The 17,608-nt window shown below is 46.0% G+C and overlaps 1 protein-coding gene across 4 annotated transcripts in view; it reads right to left on the reverse strand.

The window, feature by feature from the left end:
* The window catches only part of sorcs2 (sortilin-related VPS10 domain containing receptor 2), a 612,212-nt gene that overhangs the window by 52,524 nt on the left and 542,080 nt on the right, over positions 1–17,608 (reverse strand). For all 4 annotated transcript variants that reach the window (XM_078213272.1, XM_078213290.1, XM_078213281.1 and 1 more), the window contains exons 15-17: positions 14,324–14,441; positions 10,593–10,726; positions 8,519–8,632 (exon numbers count right to left, since the gene is read on the reverse strand). In XM_078213272.1, the coding sequence (XP_078069398.1) occupies positions 8,519–8,632; positions 10,593–10,726; positions 14,324–14,441 (366 nt within the window). The remainder of the gene's footprint in view (positions 1–8,518; positions 8,633–10,592; positions 10,727–14,323; positions 14,442–17,608) is intronic.

The following is a 17,608-nucleotide window of genomic DNA, read 5'->3' on the forward strand; positions in this document are numbered from 1 at the left end:
CACATCAACCGCTTTACCCTCATCCACCTCTTTGGTCACCTTCCCAAAGAACTCAATAAGGTTTGTGAGGCACGACCTACCCTTCACAAAACCGTGCTGACTATCCCTAATCAAATTATTCCTTTCTAGGTGATTATAAATCCTATCTCTTATAATCCTTTCCAATACTTTGCCCACAACAGAAGTAAGGCTCACCGGTCTATAATTACCCGGGTTGTCCCTACTCCCCTTCTTGAACAAGGGGACAACATTTGCTATCCTCCAGTCTTCTGGCACTGTTCCTGTAGACAATGACGACACAAAGATCAAAGCCAAAGGCTCTGCAATCTCCTCTCTAGCCTCCCAGAGAATCCTAAGATAAATCCCATCCGGCCCAGGGGGCTTATCTATTTTTACCCTTTCCAGAATTGCTAACACCTCCTTCTGATGAACATCAATCCCATCCAGTCCAACAGCCTGCATCTCAGTACTCCCCTCAACAACACTGTCCCTCTCCAGTGTGAATACCGACGAAACATATTCATTTAATGCCTCTCCTATCTCTTCAGACTCCACATACAACTTCCCACTCCTGTCCTTGACTGGCCCTAATCTTACCCTAGTCATTCTTTTACTCCTGACATGCCTATAGAAAGCTTTAGGGTTTTCCTTGATCCTACCTGCCAAAGACTTCTCATGTCCCCTCCTGGCTCTTCTTAACTATTTCTTTAGGTCCTTCCTGGCTAAATTGTAACTCTCAAGTGGCCTAACTGAGCCTTCACGTCTCATCTTAACATAACTCTCCTTCTTCCTCTTCACAAGAGATTCAACCTCCTTAGTAAACCACGGTTCCCTCACACGTCTGCTTCCTCCCTGCCTGACAGATACATATTTATCAAGGACGCGTAGTAGCTGTTCCTTGAACAAGTTCCACATTACAATTGTGCCCATCCCCTGCAGTTTCCTTCCCCAACCTATGTCAGCTAAATCTCGCCTAATCGCATCATAATTTCCTTTCCCCCAGCTATAACTCTTGCCCGGGTGGTGAAAAAGGCATATGGCACACTCGCCTCTATCAATCGGGGTATAGATTACAAAAGCAGAGAGGTCATGATGGAGTTTTATAAAACTTTGGTGAGGCCACAGCAGGAGTACTGTGTGCAGTTCTGGTCACCACATTATAGGAAGGACGTGAACGCACTGGAGGGGGTGCAGAGGAGATTTACCAGGATGCTGTCTGGGATGGAACATTTAAGTTATAAAGAGGGGTTGGATAGGCTTGGGTTGTTTTCATTGGAGCAGAGAAGACTGAAGGGCAACCTGTTTGAGGTGTTCAAGATTATGAAGGGCATGGACAGGGTGGATAGGGAGCAGCTGTTCCCCTTAGCTGAAGAGTCAGTTATGAGGGGACAGAAGTTAAAAGTGTGGGTTGGGAGGTTTAGGGGGGATTTGAGGAAAAACATTTTTACTCAGAAGGTGGTGACAATCTGGAATACACAGCCTGGGAGGGTGGTCGAGGTGGTATGCCTCACATCCTTTAAAAAGTACCTGGATGAGTACTTGGCACATCATAATATTCAAGGTTATGGGCCAAATGCTGACAAGTGGGATTAGGTGGACAGGTCAGGGCACTTCATGCGTCAGTGCACTCGATGGGCTGCTTCTGCACTGTAATATTCTGTGATTCTGTGAAAGGAGGAACGACCCCTGGCCCAGGAACCCGCTGGAGCCCACCAGATTTTAGCTGACCATCTCTCAGAGAGTATCAGTCCTTCCCAGAAGTGGTGAAATGCCAGCACAAGTGAGCAGTGACTCTTATTTGGTTTAATTAGAGAGTTGGTAGTTGGGTACACCACTGCTACTGGTGGCGGCAGATAGATGTCGGTTCCTCTCCCAAATTCTTCCACTTCCATTTTGACTGCGATGGCAATGGTATGCCAGCTACATGCGGCCTGCTCAGTGAACGATCTCAGTGCCAACCATTGCTAGCTACACTGGTTACGCCTAGGAACATCAGCATTGAACCAATATCAGGAGCAGCCAGCACCACACTAAAGCAAGTTCGTACAGCTCAAAGCTAGCTTGCAACTCGAAGGAGAAGTCTTTGCAGCTGGAGCAGCTGCTCAGAGTCATGGTTGAAGTGATTTCTGAAGAATAATACAACATGAGAGAGTGGTCTCCAGAGGTTTTCAATGCTGCATTGGGGATCCTGGTGCAGGAGATGGAGAAATTGGATGTCCTGCATCCAAATCAGGGAAGGAGGCCATTCAGACACAACAGGAGCAAATAGAAGCCCAACGGTAAAGATGCAGTGCTGCAAGAGGTTTAATGACCTTATATTTATATAAATGGTCAAGATCATTGAAGGCTTCTTCAAATGACAGATTCCACCAAATGTGCCACTAGCCACAAATACTGCTCAATTCACCACAAGCCCATCACTCACCAAGTAACGATCTCTATCAATCAGGACTCACATCTGACATTCATGTGGTCCACCTCACCCTCACAGCATTGTTGCAAACTTCACATCCACATTTCAAGGATTGCACATACTATCCGCTATTCAAATATGACAACCATATCAGACACATGGTAGCAACGATGGGATTCAAACACACTCCTCCACAGAGACTGGAGTCTCAATCCAGTTGTGTCACACTACTACCCGAGTGTGGGTAGCACGACCTGCACTGTGTTAAATGTACCTCTTTCAACACAGAGCTGACAAGGCGGCAGGCGGAATGAGAAACGTGTAGTATCAATGGATCTTTTCTTGCACCCGAAGGTCCATACATGTGGTGAATGTTTGAGAAGGAAAAAAAAGTAGGTGCAAGACAAAGTAAAAAATGTAAAGATATATTCAAAGATAATTGGCACAATCTTACCGGCCGTTCACGCTATGCTCCTGCTGCAGGAAGGTTGGAGAATTTAGTGCCCAGCCAAATTGGCATTCACTGCAGCAGGATGGGAAAATCCCGCTGGCGGGAATGGTGGTAACATTCCAATCAATGACTTGCTACTTTCTTGGCTTAGGCTAGAGTTCTGAAAGCATCAGACTCTAAAACCCCACGAGAGCCCTCGGCTGGAAGAACCTGCATTAATAAGATGGATCATTCATCCAATGTTAAACTGAATGTCACATTTATGTCAAATTGATTAATAAGGAACCAAAATAGGGCACGTCTGTGCAATGGTGGGGGCAGGGAACAATCAGCTCTGCCAGATCATGTCAACCGTGTCTCAGTGGTCTCAGAGTCAGATGTAAGCACAAGTTGCACTCCAGAGACTTAGCTCATAATCCAGATTGACATTCACTGTCTTGAAGGAATACTGCACCGTCAGGGAAAACATGAAACTGAGGCTTTACCTGTTCTCACAGGCAGATGCAAAAGAACACATGATACCCTACTGCAAAGAAGAACAAGAGATTTTTCCTCAACCAACATCAATAAAACAGTGTATCCGGTCACTGCCACACTGTGGTTTGTGAATCCTCATTGTGCTCAAGCTGTTCTGTTTCGTATAAAAGTATATTTCAAAAGTATTGAATTAGTTGCAAAGTGCTTTGAGTGTCCCAAGATCATCCTAAATTCTATACTGCCAATGCAATGACGATGAAATTTTACTCCATGAGATTCACATCCATGTCGGTATCTCATCAATACAGGGAACAGACAAGGAGCAGGAAATTGCTGTTTACAGCAAAAAGTCCCCAGCATTAGAAGGATGCATAACAATATGTCCCACGATATGGTACATGGAGACCAATGAAATGGAGTGGAGGGGAAGAGTTTACAAAGTACCTGTTTTCACAGGCAGTTTATTTTCTTCCCTGAGACATGCAGTACTGATGCACCTCAATGAGCACCCGGAAACAAGGCTTTAGTACTGAAGGCTTTAATACATTAACAATGAAACTACTAACACAAATTCACCCGTTCAGACTGAAGGGGTCCTGCCGGAGCAGGGGGTCTTATACCCTGCCACCGGAGGCGGGACCCCACTGGAGTGTGCCATGATAACACTTAGGACAGGTAAACACCCTATCCCAACAACATAGTACAACCCCCATAACAACAACACCCTAGCCCAACAGTAACACAATAACAACCCCAGTGGTGAACCAACGATGGTTCACCACATTCACCCCTCCTTTAGGAACCAAAGGTGGCGGGGTGGATGAAAACAGACAATGACAAAAAAAATAACAGGATTCACAAGTCCAGACGGTCTGGAGGACCACACCGACGCTGCGATCTTCTCAACACCGGTTGCGAAACCGGAGCAGGTGCTTGCGGTGGCTCTCTCAAAGCAACATCTGGCTGTCCCCTCAAAGACTCCCGGGCCGGCCGGCCCTGATGAGGCGATGGTGCAGGGGATCCTGGAACGTTTGGTGGTGGTGGTGGTGGTGATGATGGTGGCGCCGATCTCCGAGTCTCAGGCAAGCTGTACATGGGAGTAAAAGTGTTATGCACTGGTCCCGGTGCTGACCGCGCCACGTCTGGGGAAGTAATGAGGAGTAGTGGATCTGTGACTGGGGGAATAGGAGCGACAGGAGTTGCTACGTCCCCTGCGGGCGCCAGGTCTCTAATGGAGACAGTGTCCTCTCGCCCGTCAGGATATGCCACATAGGCATACTGAGGGTTGGCGTGGAGGAGTTGGACCGGTTCGACCAAGGGGTCGGACTTGCGAGCCCTCACATGGCGCCGCAGAAGGACGGGTCCTGGGTACGTCAACCAGGCTGGCAATGAGGTCCCCGAGGACGACTTCCGAGGGAATGAGAACATCCTCTCGTGGGGAGTAGCATTGGTTGCCGTACACAGGAGGGAGCGGATAGAATGGAGCGCATTTGGAAGGACCTCCTGCCACCGGGAGACTGGAAGGCCCTTGGATTTCAGTGCCAGTAGGACAGCCTTCCAGACTGTAGCATTCTCCCTTTCCACCTGTCCGTTACCCCTAGGGTTGTAGCTCGTGGTTCTACTAGAGGCAATCCCGAATGAGAGCAGGAATTGCCTCAAGTCGTTGCTCATGAACGACGAGCCCCTGTCGCTATGAATATAGCAGGGGTACCCGAACAGGGTAAAAAGCTCACTGAATGCCTTGATGACGGTGGCAGTCGACGTGTCCGCACAGGGGAAAACAAACGGAAACCGGGAAAATTCGTCTATTATGTTAAGAAAATAGACATTCCGATCCGTTGAGGGAAGGGGGCCCTTAAAATCTACACTCAGCCTCTCAAAAGGGCGAGTGGCCTTGACCAAATGTGCCCGGTCTGGTCGATAAAAGTGTGGTTTGCATTCTGCGCAAATCCGACAACTTCTAGTAACTGACCTGACCTCCTCCACCGAGTAGGGTAGGTTGCGGGCTTTTATGAAGTGGTAGAGTCTGGTGACTCCAGGATGACACAGATCATTGTGGAGAGCCTTCAAGCGGTCCTCCTGCATGATGGCGCATGTTCCGCGCGAGAGGGCATCCGAGGGCTCATTGAGCTTCCCTGGACGATACATAATATCGTAATTATAGGTGGAGAGCTCAATTCTCCACCGCAAGATCTTATCGTTCTTGATCTTGCCCCTCTGCGTGTTACTAAACATAAACGCCACGGATCGTTGATCCGTGATCAGGGTGAACCGCTTACCTGCCAGGTAATGGCGCCAGTGTCTGACTGCCTCCACAATGGCCTGAGCCTCCTTCTCCACCGCTGAGTGCCGAATTTCGGGGCCTTGAAGGGTGCGGGAAAAAAACGCGACGGGCCTGCCTGCCTGCCTGGTTTAGTGTGGCGGCTAGGGCGAAATCAGATGCATCACTCTCCACCTGGAAGGGGATGGATTCATCCACCGCGTGCATCGTGGCTTTCGAAATGTCACTTTTCAAAACCTTGAAGGCCAATTGGGCCTCCGGCGTAAGTGGGAAGGTCGTGGACTTAATGAGCGGACGAGCTTTGTCCGCATAGTTGGGGACCCACTGTGCATAGTACGAAAAGAACCCGAGGCATCTCCTGAGTGCTTTCGTGCTAGCGGGCAAGGGAAGTTCAGTGAGTGGTCGCATACGGTCTGGATCAGGGCCAATGACCCCGTTTTCCACCACGTATCCGAGGATGGCTAACTTACGCGTACGGAATACGCACTTCTCCCTGTTATAGGTCAGATTCAGGCGAGATGCAGTGCGCAGAAAGTGTTGGAGATTCGTGTCATGGTCCTGCTGGTCATGGCCGCAGATGGTGACGTTATCCAGGTACGGGAAGGTAGCCCGCAACCCGTTCTGGTCCACCATTCGGTCCATAGCACGCTGGAAGACCGAGACCCCATTGGTGACACCAAATGGAACCCTGAGGAATTGGTATAGACGACCATCCGCCTCAAAGGCCGTATATTGTCGGTCCTCTGGGCGGATGGGGAGTTGATGGTAGGCGGACTTAAGGTCTATGGTAGAAAACACTCGGTACTGCGCAATCTGATTGACCATATCAGAAATGCGCGGGAGAGGATACGCATCCAGCTGCGTGTATCTATTAATGGTCTGACTATAGTCGATGACCATCCGAGGTTTGTTCCCGCTTTTGACTACCACGACCTGCACTCTCCACGGACTAGCACTGGCCTGTATGATCCCTTCCTTGAGGAGCCGCTGAACCTCAGATCTAATAAAGATCCGGTCCTCAGCGCTGTAACGCCTACTTTTAGTAGCGATGGGCTTGCAGCCAGGTACCAGATTTTTAAAAAGGGATGGTGTCGTGATCTTCAGGGTGGATAGATTGCACGCGGGGCGTTTTGGGCAATTTGGAGGCTGCGGCTGGTTCCCTACGGCCAGTGAAGGGAGTGGCCCACCGTACTGTAGGATCACACTCTTCATGTGGACCATAAAATTTAGTCCGAGGAGAATTGGCGCGCAAAGGTGAGGTAACACAAGGAGCCTGTATTGCTCGTAGACTGTGCCCTGTACCTCAAGAGTTACCATACATCGTCCTTGGATCGGTACAGACCGGGACTGTGATGCCATGGAAATGGTCTGCTTGGCAGGGAGAACCCGGAGTCCACACCTTTTAGCAGTTTCAGGGTGTATGAAACTTTCGGTGCTCCCACTGTCAAACAGACAATTTACAGTTCTGCCACTAACCTTTACCTCCATCATAGAATGTTCCAGTCTGAAATGCCTGGTCTGATCCAGAGAGATCGACGCCACCGTTGGCCCCTGGGCGTCACTGCATGCTGCCGATGTGGATGCTGAGGACCCCTGCTGGTCGCTCCTAGTCGTCGTGGACCATGATGGCCGCCCCCATGAATCGCACATGGGCGAGGGCGCCAAGCGCAGCGACTCCTGGTGGTCTTCCTCCTCCTCTGTTTGCCACGATGGCGCCGTCCTGAGGTCGCACGTGGTCGGACCTCGTGGGTACTGCAGCGCCGAAGGAGATGGTCTCCGTTCTGGAGGGTTACAAGCTGCACCGCCGTTTTTAGGTTTGGACCTGCAGACTTTGCTGTAGTGGCCTTTTTTACCGCACTGGCTGCAGATTGCCGTTCTTGCCGGACACTGCTGCCGTGGATGCTTAGCCCCACCGCAAAAATAGCATCGCTGGCCCCCTGGAGCTGCCGCCGTCGTCGAATCGATCTGGGAGCGCGGGTTCGCGGGGCGAGGAGGGAGCAGAGCTTGCTCCAACCACGTTGACTGCACGTGGTCCTCGGGGTACAGCGCCAAGCTCTTCGACGCCGCCTCCAACCTCACGGCCATCCCCATTGCCTGGGTCAAGTTGAGTTTCCCCTTTTCTAGTAATTTAAGTCTGATATACGAGGACCCTACCCCTGCTACGAACGCGTCTCGGGCGAGGTCGTGCATGTACTGCTCGGCGGAGACGTCCTTACAGTCACAAGCCCTGGCAAGCTGCAGGAGTTCATTGGCGTAGTCTTCTATGGTCTCGCCCGACTGCCGACGTCGTGTAGCGAGGAGATAACGAGCGTGAATCTCGTTGGGTGGCGTAATGTACCTATTCTTTAGGAGCTCGACGGCACCCTGGTAAGTGGAAGCTGCACGAATGGCTAGGTAAATCGTGTCGCTTACCCTTGCGTGGAGGACCTGGAGTCTATCACTGTCCGTAGTGATAGCTACCGAGGCTGCCAGGTAGTCCTCGAAGCACTTCCACCAATGTTCGAACGTGTTAGCTGCACCGACCGCACGTGGGTCCAGTGTCAGACGATCCGGTTTTAGGATCTGCTCCATATTCTCAGTTAATGTATTAAATTGATGCACCTCAATGAGCACCCGGAAACAAGGCTTTAGTACTGAAGGCTTTAATACATTAACAATGAAACTACTAACACAAATTCACCCGTTCAGACTGAAGGGGTCCTGCCGGAGCAGGGGGTCTTATACCCTGCCACCGGAGGCGGGACCCCACTGGAGTGTGCCATGATAACACTTAGGACAGGTAAACACCCTATCCCAACAACATAGTACAACCCCCATAACAACAACACCCTAGCCCAACAGTAACACAATAACAACCCCAGTGGTGAACCAACGATGGTTCACCACAAGTACCTACCCAGAGCTTCTGGTGTACGTCTGTCCAAATTTACAGTCCTCAGCAGGTGAATCTGGATTGTACCAAAACGCTGGGACACATCTACCATTAGCTTGCTGTTCAAAACCATAGTCACTGCAAAAATACAACAATGATCAAATACAGACCAAACAGGTGAAACAACACAGAAATAGATTTTCAACATTTGTCTGAGTATAAAATTAGTGCTGCAGATCAGACACCCAATATAGAAAGCACTCCATTTTCATTTCCTGTTATTTCTAGACCAGGTGGCAAGTTGAATATTTACCCTGTGGATTTTATATAATTTAGATTGAGGAACTCCACTGGGTGAGTATCCACTATCCAGCTGGGTAGAAATTTCTAATTAAGGCTCCAAATTTTTGTTAATAGGTCTTTGATTGGCCTTCACGTTGGCAGTGCTGTGCACCAGTTTAAAATGGGCCAGCAGCATATCAATGGCCTTGTCCGTGGAAGTAGACTTCTTATACAAGCTTATAACTTTCTGATTACTTAAGTTTTTGTCTAATATCATCACATCTGGATTATTATTGCATATTGCATTTTGTTCTTGTTTAAATCAGAGATTTTGCATTATTGTCTTTAATATTAATTACATCAATACATCTGTTAGTGTGCTGGATACTTCATGTATTTGATGCATGCTAATGCCTACTCTGAAGGAACAATTAGGACAGAGTCACTGTATATTCACTTGGTGATTTTAAATCGTTGACGAGCAGTAAATAAAAAAAATACACATTCCATTTTGCATCAAGTGCTTTACTTTGCAAAGTTGTTGCTGCTCCACTAGATCAATGGAGCTTAGAGCCTTGATCACATATTATCTGCAACATTTTACAAGACAGCAACAACAATGACAATCTGCACAAATATTCAATTTTGTAATGTCAAGATAGATTTTGCAAATTAACACTCAATGTAAAAAATAATGTTCCCACACCGCCATGGCTCCTTCCTTCCTGCTTCCCAAACTTTCTATTGCACAAGACTTTCCACTGGTGGCACTATCCCAATATTAAGATGAATTAGTGCTTTCAAATGCAGCTCAAAGCATTTTATCTTTTAATTCCGTTGCTGGCTAGTGTCACATGGCAACAGAATCCAGACTTCTGTGATCAACTCACATGATTTGACAGGTAGTACTTTTGGGATAAATTTAATTCAATGATTCAGAAGAACATCACTGTTTCGATATGTTATGACTAAGTGTTAAAGCACAAAAACACTAATTCCATGGTGTTTTTTAAAAAAAAACAGTAAATACATCCATACTATGAACTTCACACAACAAAAACTTCAATGAGTCAAGTTATGATCTATGCTCTGTTGGTTGATTTCAGCAGGATGGAATTTGGAGCGCTGCAAAGGGGTTAGGGGAGCTGGAGGCGAAAAAAGAAACCAGGTGAAATCAGCATTCCGGCTCATGAAGTATATCCTTGGGAAAGTGCAAGCAGAGTGCTGGCTGAAAACTGGTTCAAACATGGAATGCACTCATCAAACTGTAACCCAATGCAAGTCAGAATCTTCATAAAGAGAGGGGAAAGATTTGAAGAAAAATCCACACCAAGAAATGACGACAAAATAAACTACAGAGCTGGAACGTGAAAATGAAAATAAAACAGAAAATGCCACAGATACTCAACAGTCGAGGAAGCATCAGTGGAAAAAGAGTCAGTGGGGTGAAATTTACCATCCCACCTGCCACGAGAATCGGAGCGGGCGAGGGGCGGACCATGGAAACGTCTGTTGACCTTGGGTGGGATGTTCCAGTTTCGGGGTAAGCGAGGCCAGAAAATCCTGCCCAATGTTTCAGGCCTTGAGCCCTTCCTCAGGGCTAGAAATTCTCTGTGTGTGTTCACCACATCTTCATATTAACATATCACACTGGCCAGTATTCACATAAAAAGCATAAACCAATTAGGGCAAGCATTTCAGTGAGTTTTTGGTATTAAACTCTTGTACTATATTGAGCAATTTCTAATATTGCTATTTGTATTCCTAATATTTTATACAGATGCCTGGTTAAACTGTCAAAACAACAGGTAATTACCACTCAAAATCAGACTCTGTGCACTGGCAAGATTTCGCTGTAAGGGCGGATGTGAAGTTTTTTCCTTTGATACACCATGAGAATGTTTTTCGTTTACGGAACTGTCGCTGCTCTCCCATGATGCAATGCTCATCCTAAGCAAAAACATATTAATAATCAGCATATTTCGATTAGTACATGATAGAATCATAGAATGATAAGAGCACAAAGGAATGCTATTCAGTCAATTACATCTACACTGGCTCTTCCGTTGAGCAATCCAATTTTTTCTATTTCCCTGCTTTCTCCCCCCATTTTCCTGTATATTTTTCCCTTGAAATATGTATCTCTCTTTCGAATGTTACTACCAAATTTGCTTCCAGCACCCTTACAGACATGGCAACTTGCTCTTGAATTGTGAAAATTACACAGAATATGTAACAAAATTATAAGATCAAATGGTGCCTAACGTTCAGGACTTCAGGTAAACTACAGTCCCACCTGTAAAATGCTACTTTGACCTGGATTTTCTTCACGCACAGTGAAATCATAAGCAGTGAAATCAAAAACTTCCATATAAAGTATGTCTGATTTTGTTACACGCATCACACAAGATGGAATCTTTCCATGTGGTGCTAACAAAGAAAATGTGCTGAATAATACAGGGAGGAGGTGGACAGCACCCCACCCCATCCCGGCCAGGAAATCACATCAGTGTGAGGCTGAGTGACCACACGTCAAGCAGCCCCGTAACAATAAAGCATTGTGGGGCTCAGGTATATGCAGGTTGATGCTACTGAACTATTTCTCCCCACCGCACTTCTACGTCACTGTTAAAGAGCTACATCAAGACTCAGGAGATTGGATAGGGTGCAACTAAATTTGACAAAGTTAAGGAACAAATGTTCCTCGCATTCCCTTTATAGGTTATAATGATATCAGAACCTATTAACACTACAAGGATCTTCTATCAATTTATAAAGCTGATACAGAGGCCTGTTTGAAGGCACTTGAAAGTAAAAGCAGCCTTCTGAAGCTAGGAGCCTGAGAGCATGCTGAAGGCTAAAGTTCAAATGAGGGACCCACAAATGTGAAATACATAGGAAAATATGGTTGGTCATTATAAGGTTTGAAAGAATACATTTTTACTAGGCATATTACCCTTATTTAATTTTGTGTTATTTACAGGACAGGTATACCTTGGTATGTGCAATCAGTACTATCCCAAGCTTGATGCTGATTGCTGTTCTCAGTGTAATACTGCTCACCTGATCTAAAGGATCTAAACAGCTGCCAGCAGAATGTGCAAACACGAATGCCTGGCTGTACAAATGTCAGGAGGACAACAATAACTGCAGCTTTTTCATGGCTATACATGTCAGTTCTACCTGGTCTGAAGTGGCATCAGCACATATATTTTACTTAACAGTGATTACACTTGAATCAGTCAAGCCTATTCTTGTTATAATAAAAGCAAAATCTTGCAGATGCCAGAAATCTGAAATAAGAACAGAAAATGCTGAAAACTCAGCAGGTCTGGCAGCAGTGGACCTTTTGAGTCCACATAACTTTTCTTCAAGATTAATTGACAGATTTTGCAGCAGCCTTGTTGCTGCATTAACCTTTAGAGATTTATTGAAAATTAGAACATTTTTCTTTAAGGCTGAAGTTTGCAAATTGATTCATTTTGTCCTTTGATGGAATCTGAAGAGTCATACAGACTCGAAATGCTCACTTTGTTTCTCTCTCCACAGATGCTGTCAGACCTGCTGAGTTTATCCAACATTTTCTGTTTTTTGTTCACTGGGCTTTAAAAAAAATGCTCAAATATAAACCAGCGTATGGCCGGAATTCTCCAACTTTGCACGCACCATGGATTATTCAGTCCTCCTGCTGTGATCGGAGATTTGGCTGAGTGCCAAACTCTGTTCTCACTGGCAGTGGTAATGGGGTATGCAAGACCTGAGAATTTCAGCCTAAGTGGCTTTCTGCAATGGGCACATTTGACAATCTTCATTCAATTTGGGCTGAAAAAGGTTTTTTTCCAGGTTTCCACTCAAATTCATTTGCATCTTGCCAAACATAAAACCTTCCATGAACCAATCCAATCGGGTAACACCTAAAAATATTTTTAAATATATGTTGCATTAAAACATCCAGATGTATTTTTGTCTGATTTTAGTAATACAGCTGAAAGGAGGTCTATCACAAATAAATGAGAATTATCTGTCCGCCACTGTGAGTAACCTGATTTTAAGTAACTGAAAATGACTTTAAACAGAACTACACATAAGCATTCCTGGTTGCACTGATATGCACTAGTCAGTGCACTTACTGGAAACTTCGATGGTGATTCATTTTGTTCAGGGCATGGCCAGTTTTATGGGTTTCAACATGCTGCTTTTAAACTAGTGCAAAAGATCATGGAAATTCAGTGTTACATGTGCTTGAAATTCCTCAAACTTTTGTGTTGATTTGGCTATTTACAAATTTCTCATTAGCTTTGTGATATAGTGGCAAACAATTGTCATTGGTAAACAGTAAATATGAGAACTGAAACTCCCATCCCAACGCCTGCATATCCACATCCAGTTTTGGGTTCAGGAAGAGTTGTCAGCCATAAATGATTGATGGAAAAGTTTCACAGATTATTTCCAGTTAATGTTAATGAATGTATATATTAATTTAGATGAAATATCTTGCAGTTGATTTTGATATTGTGAAATAGTGTCAAACAGGCAATATCAATTCAGCTATCAGGTATACATCTCTCTTGACTTTCATTTTCACTGCCTGCTACGGAAGTAAAAAAAAAAATCGAGAAAGATGTACAACAGCTGGCTGAATCAACATTACTCATTTTGCACTATTGTCCAAAATGAAAATGATTTTTACAGACAGAAGTTGAAATTTAACGTGCCATGATCCCAGTACTTAGAATGTTTCATACAGTTGGTGCCTCCCAGAACTGAACCATCGGTGTGCATAAGGTTAGAAGGAAAGCACCTAATTTTGCATAAAGTTGATACTGCAAACCATGACAAATGCACCTTGGTTATCTGCCTTCCCCAAAAGCCATGAAATGCAGCAGTGCTGGCCTTGTGAGGTGCACATGAAGCTAGGATTCTACATATTCTGTGGAGTTATCAGCAATTTCAGCAAACATTCTGATGTAATTGTATGAGTGTACCAATATTTATACTTGAATATTGTCTATCTTTCATCCCTGCTTTCAGGGTCCCAGTTACAAGGGTGAGCAGGCAACTTATTCCCAAGTCTCTGTCAATGCAGCAGTGGTACACCATTCTGCAATAATACTGAGGGGAATGCTCTTCCTGACCATGAAAATGCAGACCGACTTCTTGCCAAAGTCCCTTAGTATAAACCTGACACTTAGCACCTTGTGGCATGCTGCATTGATATTCCAACCGCTCCACTTTCCATTGCAATATTTCCTATTCTGCCTATGGTGATATTGCAACCTTCGCATTTGCTTAACACAGCACCTAAGTATGATAGTGTTTGGTTTTAGAATGGCTCAAAGGAACTAAAATTAATCTATTTCTATCCAGCTGAAACCTCTTATTGTTGAACAAGGTCATGAACAGATTGACTTAATCTACATTGTCAAAAAGCAAAAACTGCAAAGTCAGTTAAAATCAGTAAAAGGAAAAGACAGGTATTTTCAGGTGTGACCAGCAGAAATTATTTATTTCCAGTATTTTTGTTTTTTTAATTTCAGTCTATGTTACCTGGTTCATCAAGTCCCATGAGTCATAGTCAGCAGGTAAACACTGTCTGCTAAAGGATGGTCTGAAGTCCACTTTTACCAATTCCCAATCTGAGCGAAAGCTGATGTGACCAAATATCCTGGAAACAAAAAGGACACCCAGAGATTACAAAACAGTTTACAAACAAACATTTGCAGAAGATAGAGGCCCATTTTTGTATTGCCTTAATGCAAGTGAGTGACTAGCCATCGAGCAATTCATATTTTCACACTACTGTGTCATGCTTAGAAACAAAAATGAAAGCATTTTGTTTTCACCAACACAACAGTTAGAACATTACGTGATAAACTTTGAAAGAAAACCAATGGAAAATCACAAAGACAAACAAGGGTGGCGCAAACTGCCTTTTGTGTCAATTCAATGTCTATTGAAATGTTTTCAATTACAAAAAACTTGCAGTACCTTCTACTCTGAAATGTGTGGGGAGTGGGACGGGAGGGAAGTATCTGTTTATTTTCAAGCCAAGAGAATGATGTTGAGCAACAACATTTCTGAGTTTGTCACAATTACATTCTTACTCTTTATTTTTTGTTGCGATTTTTAATCACATTTTGCTTCAGAGAACCGACAGGTGCTTTTCCTAAGTATATTAGTGTTGGATAAAAGAGCTTGGGATGGGGAGCTTTGACGAAGAAGTAAAGACAAGTTGTGATCGCATTCCATTGACCTTTCAGACGACATCTCTTACATGTGTAGAGAATTAATATGGAGAATGCGAGCACTCAGAAATTCTGTGCTCTTTTTGAACTTCATTAACATTCCTTCTCTATATTCAGTTGATAATCTGCTTGAGAAATGTTTATAATAGATCATAAGTCACCCTTGCAATTTGACTTTTTGAAGGATATTTGCAAACCAGTTCTGATATCAACATCACTGAGGTGCATTTTTTCTATATTCCACTTGGGGGAGGTAATAAATACCAGGAAACTAATGCCTAGCATGAGGCTCTGACGCTACTAACCAAGGATACTGATTGATGAAGGAGAAGATAAAACTTGTCCATGCAGTGCACCGACGCTGTCAGCACGCATGGCTAGATAAACCTGCTAAGCTAACTGTGGTGAACCATCGTTGGTTACCACTGTGGGGTTGTTCTAATGTTGTTGTTGGGCTAGGGTGTTCACACTGTGGGATTGTTCTAATGTTGTTGTTGGGCTAGGGTGTTTACACTGAGATTAATATACCTGTGGTTGTTGATGTTGTGGCACATCCCAGTCGGGCCCCGCCTCCTGGGAGAGGTATAAGACCCTCTGCTCGGGCGGGACCCCTTCAGTCTGGAGTGGTGTACTTGTGTTCTAATAGTTCCATTGTTAGACAATAAAAGCCTTCAGTTACCGAAGCCTTGTGTCTTGTGCTCGATTGACGTGCATCAATTTTATTATCTAACACTAAGCTCTCGACGGAAAGGAGAGTATGGAACAAATGCTAAAGCCAGAGCGTCTGACGCTGGATCCACGTGTGGTCGGCGCCTCTAACACCTTCGACCACTGGCTGAAGTGTTTCGAGGACTACCTGGCAGCCTCTGCAGCGGTCATCACAGATGACGACAGACTCCAGGTCCTCCATGCGAGGGTAAGCGACACTGTCTACCTCGCGATCAGTGCGGCCACCACTTACCCGAGGGCCCTCGAGCTTTTAAAAAAGCGCTACACGAGACCTCCCAACGAGATCCACGCTCGTTACCTCCTCGCTACACGACGTCGGCAGTCGGGCGAAACCATGGAGGATTACGCCAATGAGCTCTTGCAGCTTGCCAGGGGCTGCGACTGCAAAGCTGTGTCGGCTGAGCAGTACATGTACGACCTCGCCCGAGATGCGTTTGTGGCAGGGGTAGGGTCTTCGTACATCCGTCTCAAGCTGTTGGAGAAGGGGAATCTCAACCTGACCCAAGCTATGGAGATGGCTGAAATGCTTGAGGCGGCTTCGAAGAGCTTGGTCCTGTATCCGGAGGACCACGTGGAGACAACATGGCAGGAGCAGTCACAAATCCCTCCTCGCCCCACGGGCTCGAAGTGCAGTATTATGGCGTGCTCCCATATAGACCCGACGGCGGCGGCAGCCCCGGGCGGCCCGCGGTGCTACTTCTGCGGAGGAGCCAAGCATCCACGGCAAAAGTGTCCTGCTAAAGCGGTGGTCTGTAATCAATGCGGTAAAAAGGGGCACAACGCGAAAGTCTGCAGATCGAAGCCCAAGAACGGCAGTGCAGCCTGTGACCCTCCAAAACGGGGATCATCACCATCGACGTCGAAGTACCCACGAGGTCCGTCCACGTGCGAGTCCAGGACGACGCCATTGTGGTCGGCGGAGTCGGAGGGAGATGACCACCAGGAGTCGCTACACTTGGCGCCCTCAACCATGTGCGATTCATGGGGGCGGCCATCTTGGTCGACGACGACCAGGAGCGACCAGCAGGGGTCCTCAGCATCGACCTCAGCTGCCTGCAGTGACGTCCAAGGGCCAACGGTGGCGTCGATCACCCTGAACCAGGCTAAGCATCACAGGCTTGACTGTTCAATGATGAACATTCAGGTAAATGGTCGTACAGTTTATTGTCTGTTTGACAGCGGGAGCACTGAGAGCTTTATTCACCCTGACACTGTAAAGAGGTGTGGACTCCAGGTTCTACCTGCCAAACAGACAATTTCTATGGCATCACGGTCCCGATCTGTACCGATCCAAGGACGTTGTGTGGTAACTCTGAAAGTGCAGGGCACAATTTACGAGCGATACAGGCTCCTTGTGTTGCCGCATCTTTGCGCACCAATTCTCCTCGGACTAAACTTTATGGCCCACATGAAGAGTGTGATCCTACAGTACGGTGGGCCACTCCCTTCGCTGACAGTAGGGGACCAGCTGCAGCCTCCAAATTGTCCAAAGCGCCCCGCATGCAATCTTTCCACATTAAAGATCACCACACCCTCTTTATTTAAGAATCTGGTACCAGGCTGCAAGCCCATCGCTACTAAAAGTAGGCGCTACAGCGCTGAAGATCGGATCTTCATCAGATCTGAGGTTCAGCGGCTCCTCAAAGAAGGGATCATACAGCCCAGCGTTAGTCCGTGGAGAGCACAGGTCGTGGTGGTTAAGAGCGGGAACAAACCCCGGATGGTCATTGATTACAGTCAGACCATTAATCGATATACGCAGCTGGATGCGTATCCTCTCCCGCGCATATCTGATATGGTCAATCAGATTGCGCAGTACCGGGTGTTCTCCACCATAGACCTTAAGTCCGCCTACCAC

This window comes from Mustelus asterias, chromosome 1 (genome assembly GCF_964213995.1).
Source record: "Mustelus asterias chromosome 1, sMusAst1.hap1.1, whole genome shotgun sequence".
NCBI lineage: Eukaryota > Metazoa > Chordata > Chondrichthyes > Carcharhiniformes > Triakidae > Mustelus > Mustelus asterias.